This window comes from Xiphophorus maculatus, chromosome 23, assembly GCF_002775205.1.
Source record: "Xiphophorus maculatus strain JP 163 A chromosome 23, X_maculatus-5.0-male, whole genome shotgun sequence".
In the NCBI taxonomy this organism is placed as follows: domain Eukaryota; kingdom Metazoa; phylum Chordata; class Actinopteri; order Cyprinodontiformes; family Poeciliidae; genus Xiphophorus; species Xiphophorus maculatus.
The window spans coordinates 27,430,178-27,450,336 of NC_036465.1; the positions used below are offsets into that span (position 1 = coordinate 27,430,178).

At 40.5% G+C, this 20,159-nt stretch overlaps 1 protein-coding gene across 2 annotated transcripts; it reads right to left on the reverse strand.

Annotated features, from left to right (window-relative positions):
• Positions 1-917: 917 nt before the first annotated feature.
• Positions 918-19,313, reverse strand: LOC106699880 (centrosome and spindle pole-associated protein 1-like). 2 transcript variants are annotated; one of them, XM_023328998.1, is made up of 26 exons: positions 19,225-19,313; positions 18,647-18,816; positions 17,923-17,995; positions 17,041-17,144; positions 16,441-16,498; positions 16,172-16,268; positions 15,735-15,792; positions 15,138-15,379; positions 14,917-15,035; positions 14,048-14,189; positions 13,867-13,963; positions 8,027-8,174; positions 7,768-7,932; positions 6,925-7,037; positions 6,633-6,782; positions 6,409-6,552; positions 5,525-5,641; positions 5,370-5,436; positions 5,072-5,198; positions 4,545-4,684; positions 3,954-4,082; positions 3,746-3,786; positions 3,591-3,651; positions 2,948-3,057; positions 2,769-2,868; positions 918-1,925 (listed from the first exon to the last, which is right to left on the reverse strand). In XM_023328998.1, exons 2-26 carry the CDS (start codon positions 18,743-18,745, stop codon positions 1,753-1,755), a joined length of 2,874 nt encoding a protein of 957 aa, XP_023184766.1. In that variant the 5' UTR covers positions 18,746-18,816; positions 19,225-19,313; the 3' UTR covers positions 918-1,752. The 2 variants fall into 2 exon arrangements, with proteins under 2 accessions (XP_023184766.1, XP_023184767.1); XM_023328999.1 differs by having other exon boundaries at positions 1,765-1,925; positions 2,755-2,868.
• Positions 19,314-20,159: the final 846 nt, after the last annotated feature.

Here is a 20,159-nt window from a genome sequence, read left to right on the forward strand (position 1 = left end):
TGACTAATGGGGCCACAGCTGAGTGTGGATGGCTTCTATCTGGCTTCCCATCCCATGCTGGAGAAAGTCATCACTCATACAGACGGAGAGAGAGAAAGACGAGGGAATGGAGGGGAAGATGGGCCATGAGCGTTGAGCGCTAGTGACGCAGCACAAATGAGAACCCACAAAGATGAAGACAAAGAAGGTGGATGTAAAAGATTTCTTCTGCTCTTGCTTCATCACCACCAATAATTTGGCCACAGTTAATTCATGGTTTAACATGGAGGTCAATTAGCTTTTTTTTATATTGAACCACGTTGCATTGGGTTGCTAGCTTCATTAAATATTAAAATAATAATTTCAAAGCAGAATTTTGTCTCGGCTCAGGTTTAATTCGCCTGATACAAAAAGTTGTTTGACAATGTGAAACATTTGAATGAGACCAAATAAAATGCAGCCAATGTACAAGTCTGGTTCCTACATCCTACTAAAAGTGTTATTCATGTATTTCTACAATACATTTTAAATGAATGTTTTATTATGCTGACACTGTGATTCACCGGAGCACAGGCTCAGCTCTGAACCGTTACTGTGACTTTGCCACAGGCAGAGCAGCTTTTTTTATGTTGGACGGTTTTGCTTCTTCTTCTTTGTTCTGGTTCAGCAGGTGAAGTGGTCAGTCCCCGGGGTGTGTTTTAAAGTATGCAGCACAGAAAAGAGCAAATATTATTCAGGTTGTAATTTAAAGTCAGGTCCTGACGGCACTCCCAGGGGAAAGGGAATGATTCAGCACAAACAGAGGCCTCAGGTAAATAGATCATTTTTTAAAAATCTATCGCCACGTTAGCAGAGGGTTGCATTTCAAGTCTCACGTTAAAGAGCTTAATACATTTAATAATCCTGAACCATATCAGAAACTTGATTAGTTGAACAGCAAAGGTCCAGTTTAATGATCTAGTTTTCTTTTTTTTTTCCTTTCACAAATATTCACAGTGCAACATTATTCCTGCATTTTACAAAAATTGTATGAAGTAAATTTCTTTCTTCAAAATTCCACACACAAATATCCCATTAAGACAATGTGGGAAAAAAAGTTTTTGAGTGTCATGTAATGAAAAGCAATGACAATCATGGCTGGTATTCTGTCTGTCACTATTAATATAAAACTATAAAATTCAGAGACTGTTAATTAGATTAGGATTTTTTTTTTTTTAAATCAGCACAAGAAAATATACTTACTTCCGTTTGTGTACAGCATGTATGCAATGCAGTCTAGATTTAGAGAGAAATATCAGATAATCTAAATGGATGCTCTCTGTAATCGTCCCGCAGTCCTTAAAGGGGTCGACTGGACGTGCATGAGCTTTCTACCCTGTCCGCGGCGCAAACCCAACCCCGCGTGCGCTTTGACAAGTTTTTTTTTTCTCCGTGATTTTGGGAACTGGCGGGGAAATGAGCACATGAAAATTTAAATGTTGCATGACATGATTATTCCTAAAAAAAGGAAATAGTGAAAACAGGGTAATATATAAAATAGATTTAATTTCAAGCATAATTTATCCAGTAAAAACGTTTAAAACACGCACCAACACGTAATGTTTGATCCAAACCAGCAAAACGTTGGCCTGTCAGATTCAGAGGTGAATCTGACAGGAGGTTTCAGACAAGCACATCCTCTGGTCAAAAAGCAAAACGTTAAAATAAAACTATATATATATATATAAAAAAAAAAAAAAGAGACCATGAAGCGGCCACGTCCAGGACACGATCCTATGTAGCCTGCCGCTTCCTCCTGGACGCTAGGTCCAAACTTTTCAGCGCGTCCGACTTTCCTGGTCCGATCCAGGAGTCTGTGGTGACGGTTTCCTCGGAGCTCTCGCGGTTCAGACTGAGAGGAGACGACTGAAGAGGAGAGGACTCGTCGCCCGACCCGTCCAGAGGTTCTGCAGAGAGAAACAAGCAGGCAGCGGCTCAAGAAACGGGCAGGAAAACACGGTTCCCGTTACAACACAACGTCCCAGAATGTATGTTTGACTTTTTTTTTTTTCTTAGTATGGTGGAAATGTTTGTTCAACATTCTCTGAAAACTTTCAAAAATACTTTTTGGTTTGTTAAAAAATGTCAGACTTTTAATATAAGACTTTTTAATGCCACCTTGAATGAAATTTAAGACCAAAAGATCTGTAAATAAGGATCCTGCTGTGTTACACTGTATATTGGTAGCCTTAACCTCCATAGCACCATAATTCTTAATTTTTTTCACAGAACGCACCTAGTCTCGTATGGGTTGATGGTGAAAACAAACGTAGTCCAGGCACCGTCAATAAATTTACACATACGCATGATAGTTACAAAACAAGCTAACTAGCACGCTACCTAGTAGGGGTATATTATTAAATCAATCAAATTTTATTTGTATAGCCAATTTCAGCAACAAGGCATTTCAAAGGGCTTTACATCATAAAAACACCAAAACACAAAGAATTAACATAGAATCAATAATTGAAACATTACATTTAGTCAAGTGCCATCATTAAATTCTTAATCTATTATGCATCTAGTTAGCATTAGCCTCAAATCAAAGAACATAATAAAGATGTCTGCACGCATCTCAAACGTCTCCCTGAAAAGGTAAATGAAGGCGTTTGTTCTAGAGAAATCAGATACATGAAATATATGAGGTGAAATAGTCCTGCCACAAACATTTGAGGCATTTTAAGGCCTTACTTTTAGATTCATGAATTTAAGACTTTTTAAGGATGCGCAGACAACCTGCATCAGCTGACCTGTCCTGTTCCGGCTCCTGACCTCCCTTCCTGCCTCCTCCAGGTTCAGCCTGCCACCTGAAGGGTCGGGGTAACTCCTCTGAACGGAAGCAGCTCGTTCCTGGAGGTTACAAGACGAGCAGAAAAGTCAAGAGACGGACTGTAAAGCGAAGAGTCATGCAGGTGCAGATGATGGTCACCTGGGGGCGCTGTGCCTGCTTGGCCAGTCTCCTCCTCTCCCTGGCCGACAGCTGACGGATCCTGTCCTGCTCTGGAGTTGGGGGCACCGGAGAAGCCCCACCCAGGGGGTCTGGACACAACAAGCAGGATCGGAATAAAAACGGAAAAAAGCAAATGTACAATTTATAAATTAGATCCTTTACAACTTCTTGTATTTACAGGGTAAATATTAGCTTTGCTTTCCTGTGCTTGACAGACGTGTTATTAGGGTGAGATGATAAATCAATTTTATCAATTGAATTGAATTTTTGTTGTTTTTTTTAAAAATTGTAGTTTTTGTCATTTGTGATTTTTTTTTTTTTAAAGAAAGCAAGAACAACAAATCTATAAAAACTGAAAATCAGATCTGGTATGAAAAAAATTATATTTAACGTATATTTAATTTCCCTTTAGGACTAATAAAGTTTTGTAAAATGAACTGATCTGATTGATTGAGTCTATATGTGATCGTTTTGATAGTTAACGCTTCAGAAATAGACACTTAATAGCGTTTAAGTATCAATTCAGAACAAAGAGGAGAAGAAAAAGCTGTTTAAAATGAGAGAACTGCTGCAAACAAACACTAGAGACAGCATTCATTAACAGTCTGCTGCATTGTCCTACCCATGAAAGCGCTCTCAGACTCGAGCAGGAAACCTCTTCTGGATGCACCGCTCACACTCCTCTGTAACACACACAAACACACACCATTGGTCACAAATCACCTCCAAAAATGCTACAAAGTTTCATAATTTATTTTGAAAAGCATAATTTCTCACCAGATAGTCATTTTGCTCAGGTGGAGACAGGTCTAAATAATCTGGAAATGAAACATGTAGGTTAGATTTTCACCTTCAGACAAACTTTACTGAATTAAAGCTGAGTGATGCGTTTCTACGGCAGTGATTTTCTGAAGCGGTAAGGCCTCAATTATGTTCCCAGGAAATGACTGGTGAGGAAATGAAATCATAATGTAAACGTTGATACCATCCTGGACAGTAGATCTGTGGCTGCTGTGGTGATGATAGGAGTCTCTGTAGTCCCGCCTCCTCGTACTGGCCACGCCCACTTCCTCCAGTTTGGCGTCCTCTCCAGAACCCGTCCTCGACTCTCTGTCTGCCTCAGACACGCAGACCAGTTACTGTGGTTTCCACTAGGACAGTGGTGGGCACACTTCCACTAATCCGCTAGGTTTGGAGGTGTGAATCAACATGGTTGAAGTTGGTGCTTTAGCATTAGCTTCAACTAAATACCTTGTTGGTGTAGCGCTTTAGCATTAGCTTCAACTAAATACCTTAATGGTGTAGCATTTAGCATAGACTTCAACTATATACCTTGTTAGTGTAGCGCTTTAGCATTAGCTTCAACTAAATACCTTGTTAGTGTAGCGCTTTAGCATTAGCTTCAACTAAATACCTTGTTAGTGTAGCGCTTTAGCATTAGCTTCAACTAAATACCTTTATGGTGTAGCACTTTAGCAATAGCAGAACTAATGATTAGTGTTTTGGGTTTAGTGCAGCTAACTTTTTAGCTAGCGGTGCCCACCACTGCCACACATCAGCCATGACCATGTAGTACCTGTGTATTTCAGCTGAAGGGAGTCATGGATACGCAGTAGATTTCTGGGCTCTGTGTTTCGGGAGTTTGGCCTTCGGACTGGAGCCTGGAGCCTGAGCCGAGCCATGTCGAACACGTCCACCGCCGGACGCTCCCGATCTCTGGACAGATGAAGAGAAGTTGTCAACATTCAATTCCAGTCCAGTTCTATTATTCTGGAAATGTTGAGCAACTAAAAGGATCTGCACACTAACTTTGTCTCTGAACGAATGGTTCAGAGAATGGTTAGTAAATGGTCACAAGGTCATCAGAAAGACTTAAGACTTCTGCAGTGCATAACCAAACTTAGCATATATAGCGTTAGCAGAACAAATGTTTATGATTTGCTCTTTTGGGTTTGCGCAGCTAAACTTTCTAGATTGCGGGACTCCCACACAGCAATACACAAGGGACTGCAGTTGTGGGACGGCACCGTCTCAGTTTTCAGATGACTGAGTGAACATCCTTTGGTCTCAGCAGAAGAAGCAGCGGCTCTGATTGGGTCTGACCTGATATTCACGGGCGAGTCCGGCTCCTCCAAGTTCCCCCGCTGCAGATCGCTCTCCAGGCGTTTCTGTTCGCTGCGGAGCTGCCGACGCAACGCCGACAGCTCACTGAACAGGTCGCGGTGGTCTCCTGAAACCCAGAACATTCTGTCTAACTCATCTCAGGATCTCTGGATAAAAACCACACACTGAGTGGGTGTTTGAAGAAAAGTAAGACAGTAAGACAGTGGAGGTAGAATGAACCCAGCAAACAAACCAGGTCTCTGCTGGAGCTGAACGGGTTTTCAAAGGGTTACCGCACCTGCAGCTCTGAGCTGGTTCCTACGAGCGGGAACAGGAGGGGACTGAAGACCTGATGACAATCGCTCCTGTAAAAAAATAAATACAAAGGTAGAAATAAGAAAACCCCGTTTAACTCTTCTTTATATAGGAAATGGTCCTCTGTGTGTTACTCACAGACAGGGGAGAGGTGGAGGTGTGGGAGTGGACAGTGGCGGGTCGGGAGGCGTGCTGCAGGCATCGTCCGTGTTTCCTCTGCAGGGTCGGGATAGGAGGAGAAGGCTCTCTCTGCACCTAAACACATTCAGATGAGAACTAGCCCGAATTGTGACTGACACGCTCAGATCGTCCACTGGATTACACTGGTCAAGGGTTTTCCAACTGTTTTAGGGTCATGTTGATGAGCTGAATCCAAAAACCACATTGGTTTTGCTCCATCAGGTCGACTTTCTGAACTATGGAGCAACATGAGCATCAAAATTCACGACTTGTTCTCACATCTGGATCGGTTTCCTGCCAATCTGGATCAATGAGTGACGAGCAGGAGGAGAAACTCCAGAGAGGAAATGGAGACGTAATGTTCAATTCACATGGACTTACTCTTATCAGTGTTTATTATTCAATTTACAGAAACCCAAGTTTGTAGCATTTAATTAATACACTTTGCTAGAAAACAATTTTGTTTCTCCTAAAACTGTTTTGGACCAGCAATATTAATGGAAATGAACTGATGTCACAAAAATGTCATCAATTTAGTCAGAAGATCGAATTTCTCTAAATCAAATTAGAATAAAAATCTGACCTGATGGAGGAAAATGGATGTTGTTTTTGGATTCAGCGGAGCAAAAGTAGTCCTAATTCAGTTGAAAAAAACATAGACGACTTCCAAAAAATAGTTTTTTATAAGCCAGTGTTATCCTTTCCTTGCTAAAGCAGAGGAATGCTCAGAGACATCATGGAAACGATAAAACACATCCATATTTCCTCCTCCTTGCTGAAACCGTAACAGTGTTTAGCTTTAGAGGTGCAGGAAGTTGATGGGCTGAATGACACAAACTGACCTCGGCCACTCTGGCCTGCCTCTCTCGCTCATACTGCCTCCTCAGATCGGCGCGCTCCTTCTCTTCCGCCTCCTTCTTCTTCCTCTCCGCTTCCTTCCTCCTCTGTTCGGCCAGCTGGATCAGCTCCTCGTTCTTGGCCTTTTGCTGTGAGACAGCGTCACATTTAGAGAGAGACGCGCCAGGACAGGACGGACGGACAGGACGGACACCGCGGGGCCCCTCACCTCCATTTCTTTCCGTTTCTTCTTCTCCTGCTCCTCCTCGTACTCCCGCTGGATGTGGGCCCTCTGCTCCGCCAGCCTCCTCTCCTCCTTCTCCTCCTCCAGTCTCATCCGTTCCCTCTCCTCTGCTTTTTTACGCATTTTCTCGTCAATCTAAGAGTAACGGCGTACCGCCAGTGAGATCCACAGGACGTAAACTGCTCAGTTTGCTGGTTTTGGTTTTAGAAAGAGCAGGACTACTTTTCCAACTGTGTTGGTGTATTTTATTTATTTTAGCATTTCAGAAAGCCCTTACCTGCTGCTTGAGATAAGCTTTGTACTTGTCCTGTTCCTGGAGCTGGAGCTCACTGGGCTGACTGGCAAAAACTTTACCTCTGGCAAACTGGGAGGTCTGGACATGAGTGAAGCCTGGGAAAAACAAGGCGAAGAATGAAGTTTATGTATGTGACCTCCTGATGGCAAAAAAGGTTTTCCCTCTTTCAACACGGTTGTCAATCTGTTCTACATTAGCTACATTTTCATTCATCATATAATTGCACAATTTGACGTTGCAAAATAAATTAGCTTTCAAATTTGGAAAAGAAACTGTAATTTTTCAATAAAAAATTTTGCCACTACGGTGAGCTGTCTATTTTTTTGGGCCATATCAACATTGTTTTGCTTCTCAAACCTGCAACGAAAACAAGATTTTTCGCGTCACACGTGTCACATGATCAACAACCGGATGTTGCCACTGGCACAAACCACAAAAAAGAAGTCGACAGGAAGTAGTTGGAGGATGATGTGTGACTATTACTTGTCGCGTGGACAATTAGTTGCGGTTAGTTTCTTATTTAACAGAAACACCGCAATAGCAAAATTATGTTTTTCCAACATTATATAAACACAGTTTTGCACATATTTGTCACAGAAACACAGATACTAGGAATCTGAGTTGATATCAATGTAAACCAAAAGCTAAACTGGGGAAAAACATCTCAGAGATCTATAAAAAACAAAATAATAAAGCACAGATTTTCATCAATTGGAATAATATCATTTAATGTCATACGTCTTACTACAACTTGAGACTCAGAGAATCCTGGTGTGTTAAAGGAATCGGTTAGAAAAGCAGGTAAACAGGAAGGAGGATATCTACCAGGCAGCCTGTCAGCAGAGTCGTAGCTGCTGCTCTGTGTGACCCTGGCAGCAGGGTGAGGCTGCTCTGCCAGGCGGGTCGTCATGGCAGCCGTGGCTCTCCTCTGCCACAGCTCCGGGTTGCTGTAAGCCTCTTCGTTCAGCTTGTGCATCTGCTTGAGGTCGGCTGGGCCGATGGAAAACCCAGGTGAGGATCAATGGGAACTTCCTCAAACTTTTTTTTTTTCTCACAAAAACAAAGAGAAGAAATTAGGACCCACCGATGAGATTGCCCATGGTGTCCCTCAGAGGAGCTCCTCCCCCGCCTCTCCCCCAGGGCTCGTGGTTTTTCATGTCGGCCTCCAGCTGGGCCTCCAAGCGCTCCCTCTCCTCTCTCTCCAGACGCCGGCGCTCTTGTTGCTCCTGGATCTGCAGCACGGCACGACTCCGTTACGCAACACGACAAAGGGCAGCGTCACACACTTCTTCCGTCTTCCTCGAGTCTCACGCAGAATTTAGACGGAACAATCGTCTGATGTTTTTGAGCGTTAAAAAAAAAACAACACTAAAATCTGTCATGAAATGTATTGTAGGATGAAACATGTTGGGTCTTTCCTCCAACACTTAACACTTCTTCCATTTCAGACATAGTCAAACATCTGAAGTCAGCTTTCAAACCACCTCTGACACTGTGTCCATTGTCTATAGCTACACCAACAATTTAATACGATAAATTTGGATTATTACTGGTTGGATATTGGAGAACAATCTAAAAAGAAAAATATATATATGGTTTTTTTTTTTACTCCATTTTCTTTAGTTTCTACACAGCTTGACTATTTCAGTTCCATGTTGGTGGGTTAGCAGGAAAGACAAAATCAGAGTATTTTAAGATGCTACTATAGGCTACCTCTGAATTAGGGGATATTGTGTATTCTTCAGGCACATGTTGCCATTTTATAGCTCAATCAAGAAACTGTTATTTTTAGTTGTTGTAATGCTGTATATAGCAAACATGACTTGACAGAAAATTGACTCGGTAATTTGATAAAATAGCATTTAAGGCAATGTTAACCTTTGGCTAATTTTGACTCGTAACCTAAAGTTGACTTCTGAAAGGATTAAGTTAATATTAACCATTATGCTAGTGTACAACGACAGGATAGTGATAGCACTTGTGCTAGCATTAGCTAATTTTGACTTAAAAGCTAAAGTTGACTTGATGACTGGATTACAATTACTTAACTAAACATGATAGTGATGACATTTAAGCTAACATTAGATTGTTGGCTAATTTTGACTCAAAAGTTCAAGCTGACTTAGGGATTGATCTAAGTCAGTGGTCTCCTATCTTTTTATTACCCTTTTATTTCCCTGACTGGGAAACAGGATGGTTTACCCTTCAGAAAGCCGGGCAGCTGGAGAGTTTTCAAAAAATGAGGGAGAAGTATAATTTAGATAAACATGAATTTTACAGGTACCTGCAATTGAGAGACTATTATAAGACAGAATTCACAACTCAAAACCACTCCTACCTTTTTACTCTCTCTCTTTGTAGTTTAAGCACACCTGTCACCGTGGCAACCGCCTGCGCCCCGCAAGACGAGCAAAGATTACAGTAAAAACATAACATTCAGTCCGTTACGATATCAAGTTGCCAGGCTTGATATTTATTTCTCGATTATTAATCAGCGCTTCCCTGAACTCAGCGATGGTTGATTGACTAGCTGTACTTGGTGCTAACGTGGCTAACAGGAGTAACAGTTTAGTCCATAACCTTTTCTGCTAAAATAAAATCTTTAGTGTATGTCAGATACAGACACATTGCATATTGATCTGTTTAGCTAACGTAAGACTGTGTAGCAGACAGGCTTCAAGGTGTACAAGTTGTATCAGTTCTGCCGTTATGCTGTTCTTAGCTAACGGGAAGCTAAGTGTGTTTGTGAGACGGCCAACCACGTGACCACGTAGAATGGGCGTCAGCCAATGAAAAGTGGCCCCTCTGGTAAGGTCCATTCGGACAGGCCTTGTCGCCACACTACGACGTAATCGGCCTAATGAGAATCAATTTTATATAATTAATCTATTGTTAATTCTAGTTAAATTTCATATTCATAAATGCAAATTTTCTGGCAAAAAGCGCCCATTTGATCTGTTTTTATCTGAATTACAAAACTATGCAGTAACTATACAGATCTCTACCAATCCCAAAGCTGTAAAGACTCTTGAAGCCCTAAAATTCTTTAACTGTATTTCCTGAAACATTGTCTTATTTCCGTTTGTGCTCCTTGTATTATACTTTCTATTGTTTTTATTCCTTGTAACCCCAGGGATTTTTTTCGTTTCCCCCATTCTATACATTGTATTGACATTTCGATGCAATAATAAATAAATAAATAATAATAATAATAATAATAAAAAGGGTGCAGACCCTGAATTCGGACACAGCTACTATCAGTGTAGTTGTTGGAGGACTGAGCTACTTCCACATGGGGGCGTCATGTCAGTCCTGTGAGTTTTAGTTCAGTTAGAAAATAGAAAAGGCGACTTAAACTCTGACAGATCATCAGTAGAGCGGTAGCTAATCTACCATATTGATCACTTATTAATAATAGCAAATAAACATCAAGCCATAAAAACATAAAACTGCAATGGACTGCATATTCTGTTTTTTTTGTGTGTGGCAATATTAATATTACTATTATTATTAAAAAAACAGTAACAATAATAACAATATTAAATTATAATAACTTTATGTTATTACTACTATCATTATCAATAGTAATAATAATTACCTATATAAATAATACTAATTATTATCATTATTATTTATTATACTGATAATTATTTCTCATTGTTATTAACAATAATTATTATAATTTATTAGAATCATTTTAGTATAGTACTTAGCAATATAATAATTACTAAATTACTAAGTATCATATGAATTATATTTTATATAATTAATTGTATATTGATTTACATACTAATATATTCATATTAATATTGCTATTATTATTATTACCTCTAATAATAATAATTATTAATATAAACTAGTTAAATCTTTTTTTTCCATCATCCGTTTATTATCTAATGTGCCCAAAACCTTTTTGTACTGTGGGAGGAAGCCGGGGCACCCGGAGAGAACCCATTAATGCACACGGAGAACATGCAAACCCCATGCATAAAGAACCAGGCCGGGATTCAAACCCAAGACTTTATTTGCTGCAAGGCAACAATGCAATCACAAAGCAGAGGTTGAGCACCAGAGAACAAAGGAGATGATTGCTGATTTCAGGAGGAACAAGATTAAATCAAACCCAATTTCCATCAAATCTCCCAAGATCCAAAGACGTATCTTGGTCCAGTCTGTTGTCCAGATGAACACTGAGGGGTTCATATTGTTCAACAACCATCACTTCTTCTCCCATCTAAAAACTCAACCTCTGCTTTTGTTAAAGAGGTTGAGTCTTTGGACTCAATCTCTGAAGTTTGCTTCTTTTCACTGCTAACTTCCCCAGCCAGGGAAGTTTGTTCTTTGGGATCAGAGAAATGGTTTCCTGGGACAGATTTCTCTTCCTGGGTCCAGTCTTCTAAAGCTGCTTTTGTTAAAGCAGAGGTTGACTTTTTAGATGGGAGAAGAAGTGACGGTTGTTGGACAAAATGAACACCTCAGTGTTCATCTGGACAACAGACTGGACCAAGACGAAATCAGGAGCAGCGTGACAGATGTAACAAGCAGTCGTTCAAAATGTGCTGCAACAAGATTTTTTGTGTGATGTCTGCGCGAACGTTTCCTCATTTCTGCGCGACGTCTTTCCTTCTAGTTGCAAATGTTGCAACCGGGTAAGATGGTTCTTTGGACCTTGTGAGATTTGCGATAATTCTCTCTTAATATATGGGTCATGTCTTTAAATGGCGATTTTGTTAGATCCAAAGACTCAACCTCTGAAGTTTGTTTCTTTTCACTGCTAACTTCCCCAGCCGGGAAAGTTTGTTCTTTGGGCTCAGAGAAATCGATCCCTGGGAGAGATTTATCTACATGGGTCCAATCTTCTGAAGCTGCTTTTGTTAAAGCAGTGGTTGACTTGTTAGACTCGACCGTCTTTTCATTGTAAACTTCCCCAACCGGGGAAGTTTCTTATTTGGGAAAATTAGATAAATTGTTCCCTAAGAGGGCAGTCTCTACATGCGTCTTGTCTTCAAATGCCTTTTTCTCCAAAGTTGAGTTTTCAGACTGAACTCTTTGAAAACTCCCAGAATGGCCTGATAAGTCACAGCATTTAGAAAGATTGGAGATGTTCTGTACTACAGTCGTATCTTGAAGAGTATTGTCTTCTGAAAACTCCGTTTTCTCTGAGTTTTCTCCATCCAGTGTCGTTTGCTTCCCATTGAAAAGATAAACATCATATTCCATGCTGTCGTCTTGAGAACTACTTATATCAAATTCGACACCAGGAAATAGTGTCTTGACAAGTTTCCTCACTCCGGTGGTTATCAGGTATCTGGCGCCAAAAGATAAGGGAAAAAACAGGGTGGCTGCTAAAAGCTTTTCCATCTTAAAAATTGTTGCAAAAGAGAGTCCTAAGGTCAAAGTGCTAACGGTCAAAGAGTTGCTTGTTGAAAACTGATGCTTTGAGAGTGAAGCATTCATAATCTCAGATGATCTTTTATCTATGACATAGATCTATATCATAGAAATGATTAATCATGACGGACGTCGGAGGTTTATATTTCAGGAGGCTGGGGATTAAAACAGGGATTTTAATAGTTAAATATTAAGTTTAGATTGACAATAGAATATTAAAACCATTAATTTAAGTAGGTTTTTATCATTCTATCAGGTTTACAATTTTGAATCATACTTGACTTAAAAATATCTTCAAAGTAAAACTAAATGTTTGGGTTATTTTCATAACCCAATTTCTGGGTAGAAGCTGTTGGGTCATAGGTTGGGTTAGGTTACCAAATATTGCAGTGGTCCCCAACCCTTTTATTACCGCGGACCGGTCAAGACTTTGCAATTTTGCTGCGGCCCGGGACCGTCAGATAATGCTTCTGCATGTTGGTGTTCCAGCTAAAAAAAGATAAAGCCTTTTTTTAATTTTTTGCCCCGATTTTCCCTTTACCACAATCTTACAACGTCCTGCAGTGTGTGGTGTGTTACGTGGTGGTGTGTTGAATATGTCACCTACCAGGATAAATCCATTCTCCTGTCTCTTCTCTGGGCCTTTTCCCCTTCAAAGAAACTTTCCAAAGAATCTGATCTGTTTCTGACTCATTTTGCTGCTTATGGCTCAATGTTGGCGCGCAAGACGTAACCAAGAAAATCCGGTTAAATGGTTTTCAAAATAAAAGATCCTCCAGACTCAAATAATACATAAAACGGAAATATTTAATTATTTCTTGTGCGGCCCGGTACCAATTGGTCCACGGACTGGTACCGGTCCGCGGCCCGGGGGTTGGGGACCACTGATCTAAGTTAATGTTTCCCAACATGCCAGTGGTAGCTTTTTAGCTAATGCCAGATTTTTAGCTGATTTTGACTAACGTTAACCTACTGAGTGGATTAAGGTAATGCTACCCTACATGCTAGTTTAAGCCACCACCATTCCTGGCAGTTGATCTGATCCAACAGATTTCATTGTTTGCACTTAAGGGTAATGGAACAAATATATTTTCTATCTAAAAGGGAATTTGCTCCACCAAACAGGTCAGGCAACAATAAATCTGATCTGAGAAGTAAACTGGAAGAGCATGGACCAGTACGTCGTGCCTAGGGAAAGTAAGCGGTATGAAGATAGGATTGAAGTGAATCTGGGATATTAAATATCTAAATGAGGGAAAAGATCTCAAATATTTCTATTGGCTAATAAAACAGGCTCTAAGGAGACAACTTTCCTCTGTCATCTATCCTTATCTAAATCCATTTTACCTTGGTGGAAGGAATGTTGCTCCCAATCCTGCAATCTTCCTGTCAACATATCACACACTATGTAATGAGCACATAAACATCCCAACCATGATGATCCAACTGGGTGATGGTGACACTAACGCACCATCCTAATCAGAGAGAAAAAAAAATGGACTCTGTAGTATATTTGGATAGATTTCCCCCTACCTGTTGTTTCAGAGCATCTCTGTAGCTCAGAATCCTTTCCCTGGAGCACCTGGACCTCTCTGAGGGAAAGTCTGCAACAGCAGATTCACTGCGGCACCTGCCAGAACCGTTTCACAAAAACAATGACTAGAGTCGGGGATTGTGTTCTTTCTGAGGTTCTATCACACCTTAATGCACTTACTGTAACGGAGGCTCTGGAAAACTGTAGCCACTATGCTGGCTTTGAGGACTGTGGTTCCCCAACTGGCTGGGCACAGCTCCCCCTGGTGGCACATTCCAGTAGGACGTGGGGATCTTAGCATTAGGAGAAGGAAAATGTCCATCTGGGAAGAGATTGGAGATGCTGGGTTGAGCCTATAACTAGAGATAATCAGAGTCTTTCAGTGTCGACTTGATTCAGATTTTTAGGGTCACGATTCAATTCAGAAATGATTTTCAATTCAGAAACCAATTTTTTTTATTCCAAAGGTTCAGAGATTCTGTTTAAATGATGTGACTGACAGGAGGAACAGACAAACAAATAGATTATCTATTTAAAACAGTTCTATAAGGTTCCATACTGTATCAAATTCTATCCCTTTATAGCTAAAAATAGGTTTGTGCATAAAATTCTGTAACTTAAATTATCAGTATTATAACTTGGTTTTCTTAAATTAAAATGTTAAAAAAATCAAATAATTACTCAAAATATATTCAACATATTGCAGTATATTGGCAAATAGGAGTGGCAAAGACATAAAAGTAAAAGGCTCAGAGGAGGAGCTTGGCCCTGATAGGCGGAGCCAGGTCCACACAGGCGTTGTTGTCCGGCCCACTGTTTTCCTCAAACAGGAAAAATCCTGTTTGAGGATTTTGCACTGTTGAACTTTGAGAAATCCTTTTGTATTAAAGGATTTTTCAAACATGCATGTAAGAATCTAGGTAGCACTCCAGGAATGTTTTTGATGAGGGATTAATATTATAACATGATATAAAGCTCAAAAAAGTTGATTTAACATAATACTGGCCCTTTAAGTGTCCTGCAGTGCAGAAAGAGAGAGCAGCACTTACAATAGCCCATATTTGGGTCAAGCAGGTTCCTGTTTCCGTAGTACTGATGGGGTTCTTCGTATGGGGTTCTGTAAGCTTCCCTTAGCGAAGAGGGCGGCTGAGGGAGGAAGGCGTTGTTTCTGGAAGAACCCAGACAGACAGTGAGTTAGAGCATCATAAGAAGAAACATTGATAAAACCACGCTTTTATTGTGAAGGAGTCCAATGAAGTTCCTGTTATACCTGTGTGTCAGGCTGCTGTGCTGGCTGCTGGGAGACAGATGTCCTTCCCCCAGGCCCAGAGCGGAGCTGTACTCCAGCAGAGGGGACTGGAAGGCAGCGTCTGGGATGTCCCTCCCTCTGATGGCAGCTCCCTCCACACTGGCTGTGGTTCTGGATGGCGAGCCGCTCTCTGCGGTCGCTGAAGGCTCAGTCATAACAGGACCTTCCCTCCTGCTCAGACCCAACTGTCTGATTCGGTCCGGCTGCAGTGGGCCGGACAACAAATTTATCAAAAATGATTCAAAAGAAACATGCAGTGATTTGAACCCAGACTGTTAGTGGCGCCACCAGAAAATGTTCATAGAGGTGGCCAGAATTTTTTTTAGCAGGACACAGCTTAAAAATTACTATATATAATTATGTGTTGTATTGTATTATATAATAATGCTTTGGTTTTACATTTACGTCTTAGTTGAAGAAGATGACTTTGTATTACTTTCTATGACATAAACATGAGTCTCTGGGATGGCCAGCATTTTTCAAGTGGGGGGACCGTGGCCCCCAATGGCCCCCCACTTGGGGGCGCCACTGCAGACTGTATATCATGTGACAGCTGACCAGTTTCTCAGGGTCGTTCGCTCCTGTCGCAGCAACCTTCAGCTCCAGATCCTTTTCCCTGCAACGACGACGCATGCAAACACATCATGTTTCAATAAACACAGTTATTCTCTGAGGATACACCATGCAAATATATCCACACACAAACATTCTGTTCATTTTGTCACTTTACAACCACAAACTTCTATGGATCTTAATGCATTCATACTGAGTCCATTTGGTTCAATACTTTGCAGAAGAACCTTAGAGCTAGAGAAAAATCTCTATATTGATGTATAAATCAGCATATGTTGATTATTCTTAATGATTTGACAAAATGTAATGTTCATTGTTTATTTTGTAATTTGATATTGTATTATGTTATTGTATCAAGCGCTAGTGGTTGATAAAATGCTACGGACTTGAGGAGGTGTGAATACTTCTGCAGGGCGACGTACCTCTTCTTGTTGCGGAGCTGCTCAGCTATCTGCTCCTGCAGCTCCTGCCTGTAGCGCTCCTTCTTTCTCTGCAAAGCCTCATTTGTGTCGGCCGCTCCTGGACGCATAGAGAGAGCAAGCTCAACTCTTTATTCTTAGGGAACAAGTCACAAGATTTAATTTCTGAAATATTGGATTTTACATTTTTATTCTGGAAAAAATGCCTTTACAGTTTACAATTTACAGTTATTGCTTTAAAAAAAAAAAAAAGAGCAGAAAAGCCTCGTTACCTATTACAAGTCCAGTCACAAAGTGACTGTTCCCGTTTTTTCGGAGGTCAGGTTGGAGCTACAGGAGAAACCACGTCGTTAGAATTCACCAAACAGAAATAATAAGAATACCAGACAAAACAGGTGACTCCCAGTTTGAGAAGCATTAAGGTAAATCTATTCACTAAATCCTGTAACATTTTTTTTCCCCAGACACATGACCTGTGTGCAGGGCTGCACAGTAGGTAGCACTATAGCAAGAAGGTTCTGTGTTCGATTCCCGGCCCGGGGTCTTTCTGCATGGAGTTTGCATGTTCTCCCTGTGCATGGTGGGCTCTCTCCGGGTACTCCGGCTTCCTCCCACACTCCAAAAACATGACTGTCAGGTTAATTGGTCTCTCTAAATTCTCCCTAGGTGTGTGTGTGTTTGCATAGTTGTGTGTCCTGTCTGTTTCTGTGTTGCCCTGTGACAGACTGGCGACCTGTCCAGGGTGAACCCTGCCTCTCGCCCAAAATGTTCGCTGGAAATAGTTACCAGCACCCCTTTTGACCCCACTAGGGACAAGGATGTAAGAAAATGAATGGATGACCTGTGAGTGAGTGACTGACGGAGGCAGTAACCTGAGCCATGTAGCGTCTGTAGTCCATCCGCAGTTCATGCTGCAGCCGGTGTTTCTTCTTCTCATACTCGGCACCGAGCGGCAGACCAACGCTGCAGCTCTCGTCTGTCAAACACACCCAGCAATTTGAAGCAGAGACAAACTGTGGGCAAGGTTTTATGCTGAAAACACAACCCACTCACCCATTTAGGAAAAATATAAACTGTTTTTTCATCAAACAGGAGAGATAACTCCTGTCCTTTTTAAGGGCAGTATTATGTGTCTTCCAGGCACATAGTGCTCTTTTATAGCACAGTCAAGCAACTACGTTGCCTTCAGTTGTTATAGAAAATGCTTTATATATCAAACATGACTTAAAGGAAATTTGACTTCATAATTTATCGCCTTGAAATTGGGCCTCTGTCTCTTTAAGAAGCTCCTGCTCTTTCTGAAGCTCCGCCTTCAGGAAGTCATCACAACATGGCTCCTCTAATTTAACAATGTTTTTACCATTGTTGCACTGAAAAGTAGCTTGAATAAAGTAGCTCAGCAGTTCCACCAGGTGTTTGCTAATTGCTGCTGGCTAGTCTGAAGGAGCTGAGTGGAGGGGTTGTGAGGAAGAAATGCTCTGTGAGGCAGAAGCTCAGTAGCTTGGAAACTGAAGTGCCGAGAAGGCGGAGCTAGGCCCACCTAGGAATTTTGCGCAGCTGAATGGTTGCCATGGAGATTAAAAGCCTTCTCAAACTTGCATGAAAGAATCAAGGCAACATTCCAGGTATGTTTTTGATTAGGGAATAACATTGTAACATGATATTAAGCTCAAAAGTCGATTTTATATAGTACTGCTCCTTTAAATCCTCTGAATGTTTCCATTATTTTGTGTACAATAACAATAAAAATATACCTTTTCCTTGGATGGTAATCTTTGGAGGGATGTTCTCTTTTACGGTGGACCCGTAGGCTCTGCAGGGTTTTGCCTGTCAGTCAAAACCAGAGGAAGCTTTTGGATTAAAGTTTTACAAGCATAACATAGAATTTGATTTAAGTAGCATTCAGAATTTAATAATCATTTAATATACTTAATAGCGTCTTAAAACAGCAGAGAATTCTGGGAAATTCAAGAGTGAAATTTCACCATGGAAGATGTGAAGGAACTTTAAAGTTTTTGACTTTTCTTGGGGGGTCGGGGGGGGGGGAAACACATATCAATATCGTCATCTTGTAGTGATTTTCCACACGGACCTAAAAAACCCGTCAAAAACAAAACAACCCCATGGAAGGGCAGAACAGCCATGGCCACGTAGTAAAAAAAAATCTGCAGCATTAGTGTTTGTTGTGATGGTTTATAATGTCAGCTTGTTCTGCGGAGGGCTCAGATACATATTAGCGCTTCAACCGGTTTTTAAACAGCTATTGTTAGCAGTTAAACTATTTTGAAGCCAAAAATTACAACACTTGTGTTACTGCCAGGTTTGGCCATGACTATATGTGTTTCACAAACAAGCATCTATTATTTACGATTGTACTGTTACAAATGTGTCCTCGTCACCTTTAAATAATTTAACCTTTATATGTTCCAACAGAGTATGTAAGAGGCAGGTTTATAGGAACAATTGTAGCAGACATACCCTCATTTCCATGTAGGGAGGGTCTTTTTCTAGACTGGCCTTATCCTCGGCCACTCGCGCCTTGCGTTCTCTGATGAAGTTCTCCAGCTCGTCATCCATTTCCTTCAGTAGAAAGTACTCAAGAAAGCCAGGATATCAACCACCCACTTCGGTTCACATAACGATCTAAACTGAATATGGAAAGAGAGCTCGTTAGCGGCATTTACATGGGCTTAAGCGCTCAGGAGGTTACTGTCTCTTTAAATCTCCGTTGTCAGGCAACGACAATGGACAGCGTCACATTCTTCACAGAGAGAAGCAGCTAGTTCAGCCGCCTGGTCTAACGGCGAGGCTCGTCGTTTCTTCTGTCCTACATTATCAGCTACATGTTAAAGTATCAAACAATAACAACGAAGAGAACGTTTGTTTAAAATTAGCTTAAGGTTATCCTAGCTAACCCGTTAGCTTTATTCAAAAGCAAAGCGAGTCAGCGTGAACTGTACGGTAAATAAATCAACAAGTTATTCTTCGTAAATATAAACTTCCTTTAGTCCCTTTTAGAATTGCCTTTCTACCGCCAGAAACTTAAGCAAGCTTACCTTTAGCGGCCCCCGAACTCAAGAGGTTCGCCGAATTAGCGCCGCTTTTGCACTTTTACGCTGTAGCGCAACAGTTTTGGAAATTGAAGTACTACCGGTTTAGGTTCTCTCGACTGTCAAAATAAAAGCCCATTCTTTAAATCCACTTGTACTTTTCCAAATATATTTAATAAAAGCTTATTTTGTTTAAAAATAAAATACAACGTGAAAGATAACGCACATAGACATAATACACATAAAAACACACACACGAGATAGGCAGAAAATACATAGCACATCCCACTGCCTCCGAATAAAATTCTGCATAGAATAAAAAAATATTGTTGCGGTTTTGGTTCAGAATATGAATAACTTGACAGTTATTGAATATTGCTATTTATGTCAAGATGTGGATTGTAATGAATATCAGTGTAGCCCAAATATTTTAAAAAAATTCACCGTACAAGTAGTAATATTGAGTAGTTTGATTTTCAGTAAATAGTTGCTTCACTTATACAATATTGTTCTCAACACATCTGATTATCTTTATTGTTCCACGTGTTTTTGTCCCCACCATCAGCTTCACAAGGTGTGGAAGCTTATGGCTTAAATTAGCTAAATTGAGCAATTTCTGAAATTTAGCAACATTAGCTCTAATGCCATATTTACGATGGCATTAGAGCTATTGCAGATAAAACTTTTTTTTTTATAAACTTCCATCTAAAAAGCTCCGAAAATGTTAGATTAATATCAAAAATTGACGAGAAAAAATGTGGAGTTTCCAAAGCTGGAAATTTGCTAGAAAAAAACGTACATTTTGAGATTATTCATACGTTTTCTATAAAAAATAATAATAAAAAAAGAAAATTGCTGAGTTTCAAGAGTAGAATTTTTTGCCAGAAAAAGTATCTTACAAAATTTCAGATTAATCTAAAATTTTCTTGAAAAATATACTG